This window comes from Oryzias latipes, chromosome 9, assembly GCF_002234675.1.
Source record: "Oryzias latipes chromosome 9, ASM223467v1".
Lineage (NCBI taxonomy): Eukaryota > Metazoa > Chordata > Actinopteri > Beloniformes > Adrianichthyidae > Oryzias > Oryzias latipes.
In genome coordinates, this window is record NC_019867.2 from 26,456,574 (window position 1) to 26,474,421 (window position 17,848).

A 17,848-nucleotide genomic window follows, 5' to 3' on the forward strand; every position below is an offset into this window, starting at 1 on the left:
ACAGTGACATCTATTACAGCCTCACCTGTCATAATCATGATTAAATAGAAAAAGGTAAATTGAGTAAGTAGTGTAGCGACCCGGGGGCTAGCGCTGCCTTCAGCCCCAAAGGCTCATGGGAAGTGGGGAGCTTTAAGGTGAAACCTTGAGTCAGAGGGTTGTGTACTGAAGTGACCTCCATGCTGTTTGGGAGTGCTGGAATAAATGGACTAGATGCTCAAAAGGAAACTTTGCCTCTCTTCTTGTTTATTTCTGCTTAAGACTGACTGGGATCGTGCAGTGTATGGGACACGGTCAGCTGAAATAAACAAGAAGAGAGGCAAAGTCTCCTTTTGAGCATCTAGCAGTGGAGTGGAAACGCCAGGTGAGGCTCTGAAGCGCTATGCCTCATGTCTGACGGCAGGACTCAATGTTAACAGAGACGTGCGGTGAGAATGTTGCTGTAGGCCCGCAGAAAAGGCTTTAGGTGAGGCGAGCCTCGCCAGCAGGGGGCAGATGTGAGCTGAAAGCTGCTTTGTAGCTACACTGGTGCTGTAGAAACAAAACAGACAGGACTTCTTTATCCATCGAGAGGGAGAGACTCATTAAACTAAAGGAAAATAAAGAAGACTTTTCCAACAGATCGTGGAGCTTTTTGTGGATAAGGAGCAGCACACGGACTCATAAAGTAAGGAAAAACGTTTTCCAATTTTTGTTTTTTGAAAACAAAAATTCAGAATTTGAAGTTGGAAAAATACCAGAAATAGTTACTGAGGGTCAAAATGAAACGTGTGCTGAACACATCTGTATACTTTAATTTGTTTACAGTACATATGAATATTTTTTACAAAAGAAGAGTGTTCTATCCGTCTATAAAATAAATATTCTCTGTAGGACAAATATTTTCTTGTGTGTATTTTATATGCTGTTAGCTGCGGTTTGATGAATGGTGAAATATTCAGTTCGTGCAATTTTAAATCTCATTCCAGAGGAGTCAGTGCCTCACCAGCCATCAACCTCACCGCACGTCACTGGTCTATTTCCCTATCAAAACCAGCATTTATCAAGTCAATTACTGACTATGACTGTGAACACAAGCGTCCCAATCTATTAGGAACAAGTATACATTTCAAAAAATAAAGTATATCTGAAAACAGTCATAACAATATTGTAAGATTTTTATAATATAGGATCGATAGCGATACCCTCAAATTATGCAAATATCAGCCGATACCGATACTGGGACCGATAGATTGCCCATCCCTAATTTTACCATTCTTGTAAAGAATCTGCACAAGGTTTTGGGGTGGATCATAAACTTTTCTGAGAATGGCGCAAGCAGATGGATGATATCGAGAAGACTGCTGCAGAAGAAGGAGCAAACTATTTCCTGGTGGAAGTGCAAAGAAAGCAAGCGACGAATTAGAAGAAACAGTTTGAACATGGATTACTGAGCAAAGACAAAAAGGTGTCCATCTCCAGGCAAATGATCCGCATGACGGCGGAGAAAAATGAACCTGCAGGAGCCATCACCATTCTGTCTGTGATGGATTAACCGCCAGTCTCCAATAGATGTTTGTCTCTAATAAACACCAAGCTAGTTTTTTGGAATAAATGCCGGGCAGAAATAAAGCCAGAGACAGAGCCCCATAGATCGAGTCGTCTTACTTCCGAGTAGCAAAAAAGTTCATAACTCATATTTCATAATTAATTTGTTCTTTAGTGTCAAAAGTAATATATGATCATTTATATGGATATAGTTCACTCTGAAAGACTTAAGAAAAGCATGGTTCAGGCCCTTTAAAGGAAAACTTGTTGTTGAACTTGACTGTTTCCACGTTTTTACCTGATTATGGATGTATGGCAGTGGCAATTTCTTGCATAAACGGAGCTATACACTAGGGAGGTAAAACATATAGATCTGTATAAAAAAATGGATGAAGCACTGGAAATAAAAGCAGTATCTGTTGACAACCACAGATACAAACAAGAATTCATTAATAAAAACATATAAAATCAATTGGGATGTAAATAATCGGTTGACCCATAAAGGATAACCCCTATATGGGTGCCGGAGAGAAGCTGCTTTATCTTGAGGGGAGCGCAGGTGTGTCTTGCAGTTTTCGTGTGGCTCATAGGACCACCTTAAGGGGCGTCATGAAAATGGAACATCAATCAATGATCTTAAATTTTAAGCGGGCTACATACGTGTCCCATTCAGATTTGCCAATTTTTCACCCGAAGATACGAGATTTTCTTTTTTCTTGTCTTTGAATTTAGCGTAATTTTATCCATCCTGAAGTTATAATTTTCTTTTTGTCATTTTCTGATTTTCTTTTATCACAAAGTAAACCAGTAATCAGTAAAACATATTGGGTATGAAATCACCACAAAGTTGTGGTATGACTTAATCATAAATTTGGGGTTATCTGGTGCTAAGATTTCCATTTATTTTTACCTAAAGGTTAAATTTAACTTTCAGTGTAAAATATAAAATGCTAAAAATGAGAAGCAATTTGTAAATTATAGCAACGTTTAACTATAAAAACGACTAAGACAATTGAAAGAGAATACGTTTTTTTCACATTTTAGGGCTCCTTTGTTAATAGAAAAATCATTCCACAAAATAGATTGATTTTTAGGCGCTTTGATGATCATAGTTTAGCATTTGTTCATTTTTTTCTCCAAATAGCTCCTCAGTTTCCACATTTATCCTGATTTTACGTGACTCTGCAAGCAAAACAGGCTTTTCTGAGCCTACCACCACAAAAAGAATCAATCACTGATATCAGCATTTCTCAATGTATGGGTCTTGAGTACCGTCTACAGACCAAATGCTGACAGTAATCAATAATTTGCAATCATCAGGGATGGGAGGCACCCAGTGCAGCTTTCAGTAGCAAGAAATGGAGTGTAAACTCATCAAGAGGAGAAATCTCTAGGTGGAAAATATTCCATTGGAAAGTCACAAAGCTGTAGCAACTGATACCATCCTTGTGTGTTTTTTTTTTTCTAGAATTTCTTTAATTAAACTCTGACTAAATTTTGTTTACATGTTCTTCTTAATCTTCATTATCTTTTTCATCATCTAGTCTCCCTTGAACGTGTCTGTGTTAATCACCGTTTCGGTCACTCTCCAAAAATGGATTACTCCTCCACTTTGTTGCGAGAAATTAGTCATATTCCCCAAACAAAGTTTTGTGTGTAGCCTGATTAAAAGTTGAGCAGGTCGTCCAATGACTGAAAGGTCGACGGTTCGATCCCCCTTCTCCCCCCAGTCAATTGCTGTTGTGTCCTTGGGCAAGACACTCCACCCTCCCTGCCTCCAGTGTGGCTCCACTGGTGTGTGAATGCGCATGAATGTCCCGGTGATGGTCAGAGGGACCATAGGTTCAAACTGGCAGCCACGCCTCTGTCAGTCTGCCCCAGGGCAGCTGTGGCTACATTAGTAGTTACCATCACCAAGTATGACTAATGACTAATGACACATTGTAAGCGCTTTGAGCGTCTGGAAAAGTGCAGATAAATCTGATTAATCATTATTATTATTATTATCCAGCAGACTCTTCTTAAATGAGTGGCTAACCCAAAAGTAAAATGGGCAATTGGGTAGTAGGGGCACAAGATATGTAAGGGCCCTAGACCCTGGACACAATTTTCCGATTAACCCTTATGCTATCCTTTGACACCACCCTTACATTGACGTGTTCCCCCTTCCATGACAAAGGTGGATGAAGGTGAAGAGGATTTCATGTAATCCACGGACACCAGTGAGGTTCACAAATCATTGAAGAAAGAAGGTTCAGCGCACTGTCTAGTGGGTCTAGATGACCCAACTCCCAATGTTAAAGTGTCTAGGATAGCACAAGTGTTAATCACGCTGCTTTTCCTGAAGAGGTGCGATGGACTTGCAGGGCATCTACAGATGTAATGAATGAATGATGGAGATCACTTCAGATGATGTGGCCGCTGCAGCTTTAAGACAGTCAGTAGCACATACAGCCTTTTACTCTGAAAGAGTAAATAGTGTGCTTTGTAGTAAAAACGTTACCAATGCAAGGTGAGCAGGGGCAAAACCACTGACACCACACCTCCTCTGCATTCTGGGAGATGTATTATGGTGTGTCATGGCTGCCATTAATTGAACAAGCGCAACGATAACTGAGCGAGTGTATTCACAAACTGAGTGAGCGAACCTTACAACTCCACAACCGCAATTCTAACCAAGCGACCCTGCATTTTACAACTGCACGGTTGCAATCCCAACTAAGCAGAGCTCCTGCGCACTCAATGCACTCTTGCGCAGTCGATTGGTTTGCGAGCATTGTTCAGGGGGGGTTTTTGTCATTGGAGGCGGTGTTCAGGGGATTGCTTATCACTTGGGGACGGTAACCTTTCTGGTTGATTTGATTGGCCGAAATTAGCAAGTTAAACCCGGCGAGGGCAGCGGGGTGGGACTTTCATTTTTCAGAGGCTTTAATAGAAAAAACTGGCTGATGTAACGTGGATTAAAACGTTAACAAATGGCCAAGAACAAGGTAAGAAAGTGCAGCGGGTTTTTTTGTGCTGTAAGTTTTTCTCATGTGAAAATCACTTCATTAGGTAAATGTATGTACACTAGTTAGCCCGACTAACAATGCTCGGGCTAACTAACAATGGAGCAGCATCTCACCCATGTAGTATAAAATGAATCTTCGTTTTACTGATTAATTTTTAATTATTGGTTTTACATTTTGCTTCATTTATAATCATTTTGTATTTTTTTTGTATGTTTATACATTGTTGTTGTGGAGCAGGAAGTAGCAGAGATTGGAAAGTATGAGGTTAGGAAGTCTCTGAAAAGAATGAAGAGCGGAAAGGCCGTTGGTCCTGATGACGTACCTGTGGAGGTATGGAAGTGCTTAGGAGAGACAGCAGTGGAATTTCTAACGAGTTTGTTCAATAGGATTTTAGAGAGTGAGAAGATGCCGGAGGAGAAGCGTTCTGGTCCCGATCTTTAAGGAAAAGGGTGACACGCAGAACTGCAGCAACTATGGAGGAATAAAGTTGATGAGCCACACAATGAAGCTGTGGGAAAGAGTAGTGGAAGCCAGGCTTAGGAAGAAGGTGGAGATTTGTGAGCAGCAGTATGGTTTCATGCCCCATAAGAGCACCACTGATGCCATTTTTGCTTTGAGAATGTTGATGGAAAAGTACAGAGATGGTCAGAAGGAGCTGCATTGTGTGTTCGTATATTTAGAGAAGGCGTATGACAGGGTGCCGAAGGAGGAGCTGTGATACTGTATGAGGTCGTCTTGAGTGGCAGAGAAGTATGTCAGAGTAGTTCAGGACATGTATGAGAGAAGTATGACGGTGGTGAGATGTGCTGTAGGTCAGACAGAGGAGTTCAAGGTGGAGGTGGGACTACACCAAGGATCAGCTTTGAGTCCCTTTTTGTTTGCTATGCTGATGGACAGGCTGACAGACGAGGTAAGACAGGAATCTCCCTGGACAATGATGTTTGCGAATGACATTGTAATTTGCAGTGAGAGTAGAGAGCAGGTGGAGGAACAGCTAGAGAGGTGGAGGTTTGCTCTGGAAAGAAGAGGCATGAAGGTCAGTCGTAGTAAGACAGAATACATGTGTCTGAACGAGAGGGATCAAGGTAAAAGCGTTAGGCTACAGGGGGCTGAGGTGAAGAAGGTGCAGGAGTTTAAGTACTTGGGGTCAACAGTTCAGTGTGACTGGGAGTGTGGAAAAGAGGTGAAGAGGCGAGTGCAGGCAGGTTGGAGCGGTTGGAGGAAAGTGTCAGGAGTGTTGCGTGACAGAAGAGTGTCAGCAAGACTCAAAGGAAAGGTGTACAAGACAGAGGTGAGACCAGCTCTGCTCTATGGGTTAGAGACGGTAACAGTGAGACAGAGACAAGAGGCTGATATGGAGGTAGCGGAGATGAAGATGTTGAGGTTCTCCTTAGGAGTGACCAGGTTAGACAGGATAAGGAACGAGTCCATCAGAGGACGGCTCATGTTGCCTGTGTTAGCGACAAAGTCAGAGAAGCCAGACTGAGATGGTTTGGACATGTTCAGAGGAGGGATAGTGGATATATTGGTAGAAGGATGTTGGAGATGGAGCTGCCCGGCAGGAGGGCAAGAGGACGGCCAAAGAGGAGATATATGGATGTCTTAACAGAGGACATGAAGTTAGCTAATGTTAGGGTAGAAGATGTTCATGATAGAGTGAGGTGGAAAAGGATGATTCGCTGTGGTGACCCCTGATGGGAAAAGCTGAAAGAGAAAGAAGATACATACAGTTATATCTGCTTGCTTGTTAGTTACATAGGTGTCTTGCTTAACTTTTGATTTCTGTTCCCCCCCGATCATCTTCCTAGGTCTTACAGATCTGAAAGAGGTAAAGCTTATGTAATGAATGAAAATAGATCAACATTAGATCAACAACAGTCAAAGATGCATTAAGAAAGTTTTTATCAAAGGATATAAATTATGTAAAATGATACTCATTTAACATAACACAAAATGGTAGTTCCTGCTATACTATTTCACATTACTAAATGTAAAAAACATAGAAAGCACTGCTAGTGAGGATTTTCCATGGTTGCAGTTGTGAAAACGTTGACTCCCCTCTAAAGGCCGTGCCACACAGCCACTACGTACATTTAGGCATGGATGAAAATTGGTCATACGTGAAAATAAATGGAAAAAGAGAGAAAAGTTGTGGTCGTTAAGTGAAATTTTCACAGATGTATCACAGATGTATCACAAATGAACAACGTTAAAACCATGGAAAAAATACGAATAAACCACACAAAGAACACATAACGTAAAACACGTGCGTGTTTATTGTGTTGTTTATATGCAATTCATTAGTGATTTGTGTGTCAGTTATGTAATTTTAACGTGATATGTGCACTGTATATGTTATACATTGTTATACATTATACATTGTTATACATTGGTGGCATTTAGGTGAAGAGTCCGTTAGACATACGTGATATGGTCGTGGAAAGCCACAGATTTGCCTATGCATCTCGTAAAAATTTCGTAAAAAAGAACAAGTTGTTCTGGATCGATTTTAGGACATTTATTCTGATCAAATCAGTTGTTTAAAAGGAACTAAACTGAAAGTGCAACATTTGCATAATTATTACGTATAAACTATGTTAGACACACCTTAACTGCATAATTCTCAACCGGCCAAAAATTTTGATCAGGTGGAAAACCAAATTTACATAAAGACCCTTCAACCGAAACTCTCGACGGACATCTGCGAACATAGACGAATACTGAACACAAGAAACACTTATGAATCACGTAGATCACGCATATACCAGGAAAGAGCGAAATATCATAGACGCAAAATGTACATACTGGCTGTGCACATGGCCTTAAAAAAAGCTGAGTTGTTATTAACAGTCACATTGACTTCTGTGACAAATGTATGGGGATTTTTTTAAGGTTCATTGTTCTTTGTACTGAAGAGATCTGTCAGGCACCTATTAAGTATTCTCATTATTTATATAGAAAATACCAGCTCTGTGGTGTCTGTTTCTTCACTGAAACCTGTGAATTCCACCCAAACAGTTACTGCAATAATCAGCTGCATTTTGTCCAGCTGCTGCTCTGGGGCATAAGAGACCCCCCTCCCCCAGGGAGAGGAGTGAGGGAGGGAGGTTGGCCACTGACTAAGTGAGGCTCTGCACTCACACATCAGAGAGAGCTTTCTATCTCTGGGTCATTTGTGCTGATCCACCTCCCATTGTGTATCTATCAGTCGGCTATTTTGGCTCTGGGAAAGCAAAGGCAAGCCAACTTGTCATCACATCCCTTTGGGTCAAAATAATAGGCTGTTGCTATGTGTTAGCAGCTAAATGGACCTTTCTCATGCAGTGGATCTGAGCTGAATCCACACATCTGTTGAGAGACAACATTAGCACTCATATGGTATAAAAAGCTTGTGCTTCTCAAATAGAGAGTGTTCTGCCAGGGTAGATATTCAGGGCAAATGTTAAGTAACATTACAATTGCCACAAAAAGATGCATTCAGTTCATCACGAAGAAGGCAATCTAACATCAAGAGAAAACTTGGGCCATTTTCAACAGGAAGCCTGTTGCATTACAGTGAAGCTTGAGCTAAAGCATAGTTTCTGCAGAGCGGCATTAGTTCATTAGTGTTACGGAAAGACAGGCAGACGGCTGGTTCCATGTGCAGCAGTCGGATTGACAGAGCAGGAGTCTGACCCGACTATAAGTCCGTAGAGCTAAGGCAGGGCCGGGCAGCCAGAGGTCAAACCAGAGCACCGCAGTTTCACAGCACAGGCTTCGGTAATCGAGGTTATAGCCGTGGGTCGGCTGAACCTCGGCAGGTGGCAGACAAACAAGTCAGGTTCCGGAGTCGGTGCAGAATCAAGGTCAGCTCTGTGTGCTGCTTAAGTCTCAGACTGATTACTGCGGCGTCCCAGGTGGATGACTGTTGATGGGATCCAGGTGGGAGATGTAGTGAGTCAATAATGGTGGGGTGGCTCCCGCTGGTGACCAAGAGGGGGTGACAGAGCTCTGACTCCTGACGATTCGAAATTCACCCCGAGTTGTGGGCGGAACTGTTTGCGTGGAGAAAGCCCACCCCCACTTCCCGTCACTCCTCTGTTTAAACGCTCTACCACCAGCAACTTAACAAAAATAGTGGGTTTTGAGCCAGATGCCAGCTCAGACAAAGAAAACAAAGATGTACGAGGATCTGTTTGTCTCTACAATGGCTGAATGGCTCAGTTGGTTGTAGGACTGGTGCACAGGAAACCTTGGTGCCATTCCCTTTAGCATTGAGCTAAAATGAATCCAGTGTGGGTCCCTTTGTACCCATTTGGGTCTCCCTGTGCCTTGAAAATACAGGGTTGTTTCAAGAAGGGCAACCTGCAGAAAAAACTTTGCCGAACCACCTGTGGCAACCCCTGATGGAATGTAACAAAAGGTGAATGACAACATGGATCTATTGGTCTACAAGTTGATGCATCAGAATGGAGCTTGAGCCCCGCCGAGTGTATTTTCTACATCACAAACACAATCTTTTTCAAACAGCATTTTAGTCGTCTGCTCCTCATTCGCAACAATTTGTATAAATACTCAGAAATACAATTTTAAGATTAATTTCAATATTAAATGTCCCTTATTATCAGAAACACGCCGGAACAACATATTAAAAAACTAAAAACTAGAGGTTTATTTAAGATCGTTTTTAAAAACCTCTAATAAATTGCAGTGGCTCACTCATGAACATGTTTGTGCATGAATGTTCCTGAGGGGGGGCAATAAACATGCATTTCTCCACCAGTCAGGACTTCGAACAACTTTTGTGAAAAGTCGAGGCAACAGTGGAACAATAGAGATTTAGTATAAATACCAGGGAAAGTTCACTCTAATTTGAGTATTTTATTGTAATTTTGAGCCAATAAATAGCATCATTTCTTTTTGTTTTCTGCAAAGCAGTGTCTGTCTCCTGTAAAATTTAATGTGCTCAATTCTGTTCTTGAGCTCTTTGTCATTGTGTGTTTCATTTATGAAACAAACAAACCAAAAAACAACAGCCCTGTCTCAGTTGACCTTATACAGACGAAATAATAGAGACAGAAGAAAAAACAAGTGCACTGTGAAGAAAATGAAAAGCAGCACAGAAACAGCAATTTCAACTTTACCAAAGCAAACAATTATTGATGACATGAAAGCGCTCACTTTCAAAGCCTCCTATTTATAGACACTATGCACAAGTTATACACAGCAGGCAGATAAATCTTTAAAACATTTGAGGGACTTTAGGAATAGAACAGTGAATCTGGGATGTAAAGTTGATCGTGGTTATTTTACAAGTATACCTATTTATGCACATCTTTTGAATGTGTAAGAACAAATGACAAAAAAAAACGTTCTTTTTACTTAAAGCCTTTCCATATATTTGCATTTACTTTGGGCTTGTTCCGATCAATTATTTTGTGCTTCTAAAAATGAGTTAAAAAGAGGTACTTCTGTTATCTGTTATGTATTTATCAAGATTTTATCTACAAAAAAGTCCTTCCCAAACTAATAAATTCATCAAAAAGAAGGGTTTAATAGAATCTGAAGGTATGACGGAAAAACACCAGTGGTGATATCACAATGTCCCATTTAATGGTGTAAGCCACAGCCAGATGCTTCAAAGCAAATGCAGTTTAATACCTGAACGTCAGCAAATAAAAGCTTCAGTAAAAGCAGGTCTGAATGTCTGCTGCTCTCCGCTGTGTGCGAGTACAATGTCATGGAGGACAAACATCTGCAATGACCTTGGAAAAGTCATTATTGCTGGTAAACCACAATGCAAACGCTGAAAAGGACAAGTGGGGAAGCACTGCAATGGTCTATTTCAAATGCTGATTTCAAAACCGCAAAAATACTACGATGTCACAACCAGTAAGAACAATCAATCAATCAATCAATCAATCAATCAATCAATCAATCAATAACACGCATAACAGCGGAACTAAATTTTAAACAACTAAATCACAAACTGAATGACTTCAAACCTTACCAAGCGACATTTGAAACTGGAAAAAAAAAAGAAGGAACCCCTCCCTGCTTGTCGAGTGTGAACACCATGAGCTAAGCGCCCAATCAAGAACCTGCATTCAGCATCAAATGCCCGGTGTGTCCGTAGCTCCGAAAGTTTGAAACTGTAGACTAAAGTTTTGATTTGTTTTGTTTTTTTGACATTTGATGGCCTTTTCATTACTTTTGATTGAAGATAAATATTAACAAAATAGGGGACTGTGCTCCCCCCATACTGCCTATAACCCTGGGTTCACACTGCTTCCAGTCCATCTAGCTATGGCAGTGGACTCACATTGGTTACAGATGGCTGCAGTCCTGCTTTTGTGGTTATCCTTGTAAAAGGGATGTTGAGTATAATAACGTATGGGGCGGTTCTGGACCTCTGAGATCAGCCTCTCGTCGTCCATGGTGTTAAATGAATGATATGACGCTTTACTACACACTTTGTGACCCCGTCTCAGTGGAAATGACATAATGTTTACACCAAGGTCAACACATAGCGAGTACAGAGGAAAATGGGTTTTATTTTGAAAAATAAAACATGAGTTCTGGTTTAGGTTGTTTCATTTGTCCCAATTTCCCTTAAAAAGTGCCCTGGCTCCCTCCGGTGCCCGGCCAAACTTTGGAGCCAGCAAAACCAATTTGGAGCGCCGGAGATGCCGGATGGGACTGGGTGTAGTGTGAGCCCAGGGTTAATACTGGTAACCTTACACATTAATGTTGTGGGGAGGACTGAACCTGCAACCCGCTCAACCTGAACCACATTGTTAAAACTTTAGCTTTGTTTTATGTCTCACTAAGGCCTGCCTTAATCACTTTTTCAGCTCTACTTGTACAATTTCCTGCTGATTAGGAGAACTGGGTGTTCTCAGGGTCTGATTGACGTGAACACACCTGATCCATATAATAAGCATCAAGAGAGCAGGAATAGCTGGAAAACAAAAGCTCCACAGTTAGATACCCTATATTGGCGAAAAATACAGAAGGCCTGTACAATGAATCGCAAATTTATCATAATCGCGATATCAAGCTGTCCAATACGCATATTGCAAAAGTCGTCATAAATTGAAAAAATAATCTTTTACCAGCTTGAAGTATTGAACAAATGAAATAAATCCCTTCATCCATTTGACCAATCGGGTGGCCCCCTTTGACTTGGGTCATTTGGAGTATAATTTAAGTTATGTTGACTCTTACTTAAATTAAATTGTTGCAGTGAAATTATGTATTTAGTTTTTGTTTGTTTTTTGCTATTTGTTAACTTATCGTAAGTTATATCGTCATTGCAATACATATTGATATTGATCACTAATATTGCAAATCGCAATATTAGCGGCGATGGCAGCCCTGAAAAACAGTTTTCAAACAAATGTCTTCAATAGGTATCATAGTGGCATAGTTAGAAATGTCTCCGCATAAAAAGAGGTTCTATTTTCTGACTGGTTGTTTCTTCTCAGAGAACATGCATGTGGCTTTAAGGTGGACTGGTGATTGGGCACATGCTGTTTTTATTTTTATTTTTTTATTTTTATTTAAAAGACTTAGAATAACAATTATCTGCCAATTCTCCAGCAGGGAACATCTGTGGGTTTGTTGCCTTTTTATTATTTGCCTGTCAGAACAAAACAACATTTGTTGAGTAAATTCATTTGACCTGATTAAATCTTTACAATCTATTTTGCTTTTTAAATAAAATACGCATAATTAAACGATACTCAAACACTGATGATGGTGATCATCTTCCGCCTATTTTGCGAAGGATGTGCGCACCAGGTGCAATCTTTTGCGCTTTTGCGCATATGCAGAGAAATTCAGCTTCCTTGCCGTCAGTCCCTTTTTTCTTCTGAATACACCACAGACAGCGTGATCTCCACACATGACGTATATCCTGCAAGAACCAAACGGACTTTAAGCAGGTCACCTCTTTAAACTCCAACAGACAGAGGCGTGTTCCTCCTCAAATGTCACCTTCAGAGGAAAGTATTTCTCCTGCATGCAGAAATATTATAGAGAAATGTGGTGTTTAGTATCCTGGCTGCCTGGGAAGTCCTAAACTTTATCCGGAGATTGTGGTTTGTTAGGGCAGCTGGGCGTCCCAGAGGATCATGATGAGGAGTTTTCACTGCGCTCTGGGAATCAAAGTTAAGCCTTTGACGTGCCCTTCTTCCTGACAGACTGAGTTCGACTTGCACTGGTCTGTTGCAGCAGAGGAACCCCTGTCAGAATCCCCACGGGGCATCCCCGATCTTCCACGCACGAGCCGGGAGGTCAACCGCCACCGTTTAGGCTCGCCGCTTACTTTTGAGCCCCGCTTCCGCTGCGCTCCCAGCGGCCATGCGCAACAAGAATCTCGGCGGAGTGAGACGTCAATCAGCATGCACCGCGACAGGCATGCCTTCTGCAGAGAGGCACCTCTGCGTGCGCGCACAGCTTCTGCTTTGGCTTCACAGAGAATTCAAAAGGAAACAGGCACGAAACAGGATCACGCGCAAAGGGGAAATGGAGAATGGATGTACCTGTAACTCCACACTGTAGCTCTGACAGACGTGCGTCGGGAACACTGCCAGCTGATTTTGCACTTGGAGGGAAATAGTATAATCCATTAACCGGAAAGATGCTGAAGTGAGACAGACTGCGCGTGAGCCGCGTCTGCTGCTGCTGCTGCTGCTGGTAGCGGCACTACACTGTAGTACAATCTGCCGCCTCTCTCCGCCCCGCCGCGCTCCCATTGGCTGCGCCGCCGCCGCACATCAGCCGTGGCCAGAAGACCTGAAGCCGACGGCGGCAGCTGTCATCTGCCAGGATCACCTGCAGACCGTTCCCACTGAGCCCCAGCAGAGGGGAGCCAGGATGGATGCAGAGCAGAGGACAGCTGAAACACTGACAGCAATACTACCAAAACAGTCTTTCAGATGCTCAGAATCCGGCTTTGATGAAAGTTTAAAGATATCTTAATCCACAGTACAGGACTGCGTTATGTAAGACTTACTTCGATCATCTTTTGATCTATTTTCAAATAGTTCCCAGTGGTCTTTTAATTATGATTATTCTGTTTTTAAGCGAAACTGAGAAATTTCAATGTGTTGTAATTTCTGCAGAGCGGCAAAAGTTCACCTTTGACTTATTATGAAGCAACCCCGCCCCCCTTCCCCTTCCCTGAGAGCTCGAGCAGGGCGCTTGTGGCACCTGGGGTATTCTCTGTTATAATTACAATCTTTTTCCAACAGCATTATTTTCCTCTGCCCTCGATTCACAAAGATTTAAATAAAGAAATACCGGTACTCAGAAATGCAAGTTTGAACTTAATTTTCTTTATATGTGTCCTCCATCATCAGATAAATGCTACAAGAACATGTTAAAAATCACCATTTTAATCAGAGTGGGGTTTTAAGCTGTCCGGAAACTTTTGACCAGTCAGAGGCTTTAACTTTAGGATTTAAACTGTTTTTAGATCCCCTGTCTGTCACTACCAGTCTTTTGTAGATATTTTCAAAATAAATCAACCTGATCTCTCAATGTCATCCTTGTCTTCCGTGTGTTACAGTCAACGCTTCAGTGTAGTGATGAGGCTAAAAACTTTACGATATCTTCTCCCAGACTCGACCTGAGCGTTTACTTTATAAACACATTTTTGGCCAAGTTTTCAGGATCAAATTTGTTGTGCATCAACAGAGGCAGCAGATGCAAATTTGACTCATGAATCACGTTCGGTGTGAACGCAGCATTACGCTGGATTTGGTGGATTTGTACAGAAATGTCTTTTTTTCTCCCAAAAATCCAATTTATACTCTGGAGCAAGTTATATATGTTTGGTTTTTTTTCTTCTGTATTATGCATTTTTTTGGCTCCTTCAACTTATACCGTATTTTCCGGACTATAAGTCGCCCTTTTTTTCATAGTTTGCCAAGGGGTGCAACTTATACTCCGCAGCGACTTATATTAGAAATAAATTGAAATAAATACATTGTTAACCCTCCTGTTATGTTCATTTGTGAGGAACAGAGATGATGTTCCTGGGTCAATTTGATGTATGAGGTATGTTAAGTGTTAAGAGTATGTTAAGTGACTCAGAGAATCAGCAAACTTTTTTTACAGTAAGATCTTGAAGGCTAAGAACATAATATTCTATATTCCAATGATTTCATAGATTCAAAAATGCAATAAAAATGACAACTGTTTCTACAAATACAGGATGAAAACAGAGTATTAGTTCGCCAATGATGCTTCATGAAAGGAATAAATAAATAAGTATGAGAAAGAATTACTGTGAAATTATTAGATAACCAGTCTGCTATGATTGTGTCATATGAGGTTGTGCGTCATATGAGGTTGTGCAAGTTATTAGTTCTTGGTAATACTCCAGTGCGACTTATACTCTGGAAAATACAGTAATCATAATTAAAACACCATTGGGAACGTTTTAAAAATAGATCAAAAGTTGATCAGAGTGGGTCTTTAAAGAGCAAAAGCATAGAGGAATTGACAATCAGCACAAGAGACGGGCAGCCACAGAAATATCTTAAAGGCACAGCTTGTGTTGTTCAACCTCATCACTCCTCTCAGCAAAATGTAGTACACTGGAGGTTTATTTTTTAAGTGTACTTGAGTATTAGTATAGCAAATATGCTGTAGACCATCTACGTATAGTGTTGGAATTATACTAACTTAGTACCTCTTCGGAACGTTTTAAGTAAACTGCCTTCCTTTTAGTATTGACTAAATTATTATATTATTGTATTGTATTTGTGTAGTACACTTAAGTAAACTCCTGTAAAACAAAAATATAGATATATATCCAACATTTTTATTTGTATTTTTTAAATTATACAATGGGCTGCACGGTGGGGCAGTGGTTAGCGCTCTTGCCTCACAGCAAGAAGGCCTTTTGTTCAAGTCCCAGCTGGGGGACCTGGACCAGAACATCAATGGGGGCCCTTTCTGTGTGGGTTTCCTCCGGGGACTCCGGCTTCCTCCCACCGTCCAAAAAACATGCTTCGTAGGTTCATTGGTCACTCCATATTGTCCCTAGGTGTGAATGTGAGAGTGCATGGGTGTGTGATATGTGTGATATGTGTGACCCTGCGACAGACTGGCGAGCTGTCCAGGGTGCCCCTGCCTTCGCCCACAAGTGGCCGGGATAGGCTCCAGCAGCCCCGTGACCCCAAAAGGGACAAACGGAAGAAGATGAATGAATGAATATACAATGTTATTTTCCAAGAATAATTTAGGTTTTTGAGTGTTTATTTTCCTCAAGAATCATTGGCAGTTTTCAAAAATGCATGCTCTGAAGTCATTTTTGTTTTAATTAAGTAAAACAATATTTAGTCTAGTCTAGACAGGTAAGTCAATATTTAGGCTAGTCTGCAGCTCACCGCTCCCCCCAGGGGATGGGTCAAAATGCAGAGAAGAATTTCATCCATTGTGGGATAAATAAAGTATCAATTGTTATTATTTATCCGTGCAGTAATCTATTCTGTAGAGGTAAACTGAACAATAAATTAATCTAAAGCTTTAGGTTGGGCTCACGCTACCATCATGCTGCCCTTAGTAACGCACATTCAAGCGACCACTTCCGATAAAAAAAGATGTAAAAACACAAAAATGCACGCTTTGGACATTTTCGTTCAGAACTCACGTGGTCAAGTTTCTAAAACCGTTTTAAGGCCCAATGGACAAAATTTGCAGCAAGTTTGACCAATCAGGGGCTCCGATTTAGTTGGGATGTATGGATGGTGTCCCTTTTCATTCAGGGTCCCTTTTTATTCAACTGTTTGAAAATTGATCCTGGAGGAGAATTAAGATTAGCTAGATTTGCACCTCTTTGATATTTTACAAAAAGTCTCTTCTAACTGCAAATGGTGGACATGCGTTAGTAAGTAATAGAAAAAATTGGAGAAGAAGCCCCTCCCTGCATGTCCAGTGTGAACCCGATGGATTAAAAGAGTGTTCAAGAACCCATGTTTAGGGTGTCCCTGTGTGTCACATCCCCGGTGTGAATGTAGCTTCATTGATCTATTTCTGACTGTCCTTTGAGATTCGACTTTGCAAAACAATAACTATGCAAAAGTAGCTGTTTTGTAGTTGATTGGTTCATAGTGGGAACAAAACAACAAAGAAAAATCAGTGAGCCAAAATCTTTGATGTGCCCTTGAATGCAGTGTCCACTGTCTACATGGTTAGAAATGGACTGTCTTGACAATGTTTGCATGAGGAACCATTCCTATTTCCATATTCAGGAGTTACGTGAAGACTGCAGGTACACAACTGACTCCTTCAAGCTAACAAAATCTAATCTGACCACCCACATAACCTCCAAGTGAAAGAGAGCACTGGCCTCACCAGCACGCCACCCTTCAGTCTCTGAAGAGCTCTCCTTTGATCACAGCTGCATGTTGGCCACTGAACGGAGCTATGGGCTGAGAAATTGTGTCAGCCCCAGATGATCCATTTTTGTTCCATTTATGGATCCTTTGCTACTTATGCACAGCTTTGCAAGAGAATATATTCATGATATGCATTACGGAGGAGTGGTTGTCATTGAGCATGGAATAGAATTTTCCCTGTTTTACATAATTTCTAAAACTGGATTCCCACCTCCTTGAAAGACTTTGTATATTAGCTATGTTTGCATCACTGCACCTTTAATTTCATACAAGATTGCAGTTTCATTAAAACTAAAGAACAAGCATAACTACTTAAGAACTGTTAATTGTAGGTCATCCCTAAAAACTGAAGATTTGTGGATAAAATAAACTTTATTTCACCTGGTTCTCTGGGATGCAGAAACCTTCTGTTTACACAGTTCAGCAAGTATTAATCCCACCATCATTCAATCTCTGGTAGCTCATAGCAACTAGAATCATAGCACAAGACTGTCCTCACAAGAACATTAAATAAAGAAAAGTCCACTACTGCTCATTTTGCATTGTTTTTCTTTGCAAATTATCTGATAGAAACAAATTGAAAGACAAAAACGAAGTCAGTTAATCAGCTATACTAGAAGGCTCAATCTTTTAAACCTATAAAGTACATTTGCTTTATTTTAGAGAAATATACATTCTTTCTCTCAGCAAACATTTCATTTAACCACTACTAATCCACTTAACATTCCATCTAACAAAGTAAACAAAATTTGAATAAACTTCTTATCTATAATTTTTGGTTATAACCAGCCTGTTAACTCACCTGAATGCTTCAGATGAGAAGTTCACATTTCTTTCAGGTCTGTGAGCTCATCTTTTCATCTGTTTCTGTGACCGCAGAAGTCTATAAAAACTACTTTAAGATTGATTTACTATCAA

At 40.8% G+C, this 17,848-nt stretch overlaps 1 protein-coding gene across 1 annotated transcript in view; it reads right to left on the reverse strand.

Moving 5' to 3' along the window:
• The window catches only part of zmat4 (zinc finger matrin-type 4), a 173,865-nt gene extending 160,433 nt beyond the window's left edge, over window positions 1-13,432 (reverse strand). Inside the window, exon 1 of the mRNA XM_011479572.3 lies at window positions 13,064-13,432. Coding sequence (XP_011477874.2) covers window positions 13,064-13,276 — 213 coding nt within the window. The 5' untranslated portion in view covers window positions 13,277-13,432. The remainder of the gene's footprint in view (window positions 1-13,063) is intronic.
• Between the last annotated feature and the right edge of the window lie 4,416 nt (window positions 13,433-17,848).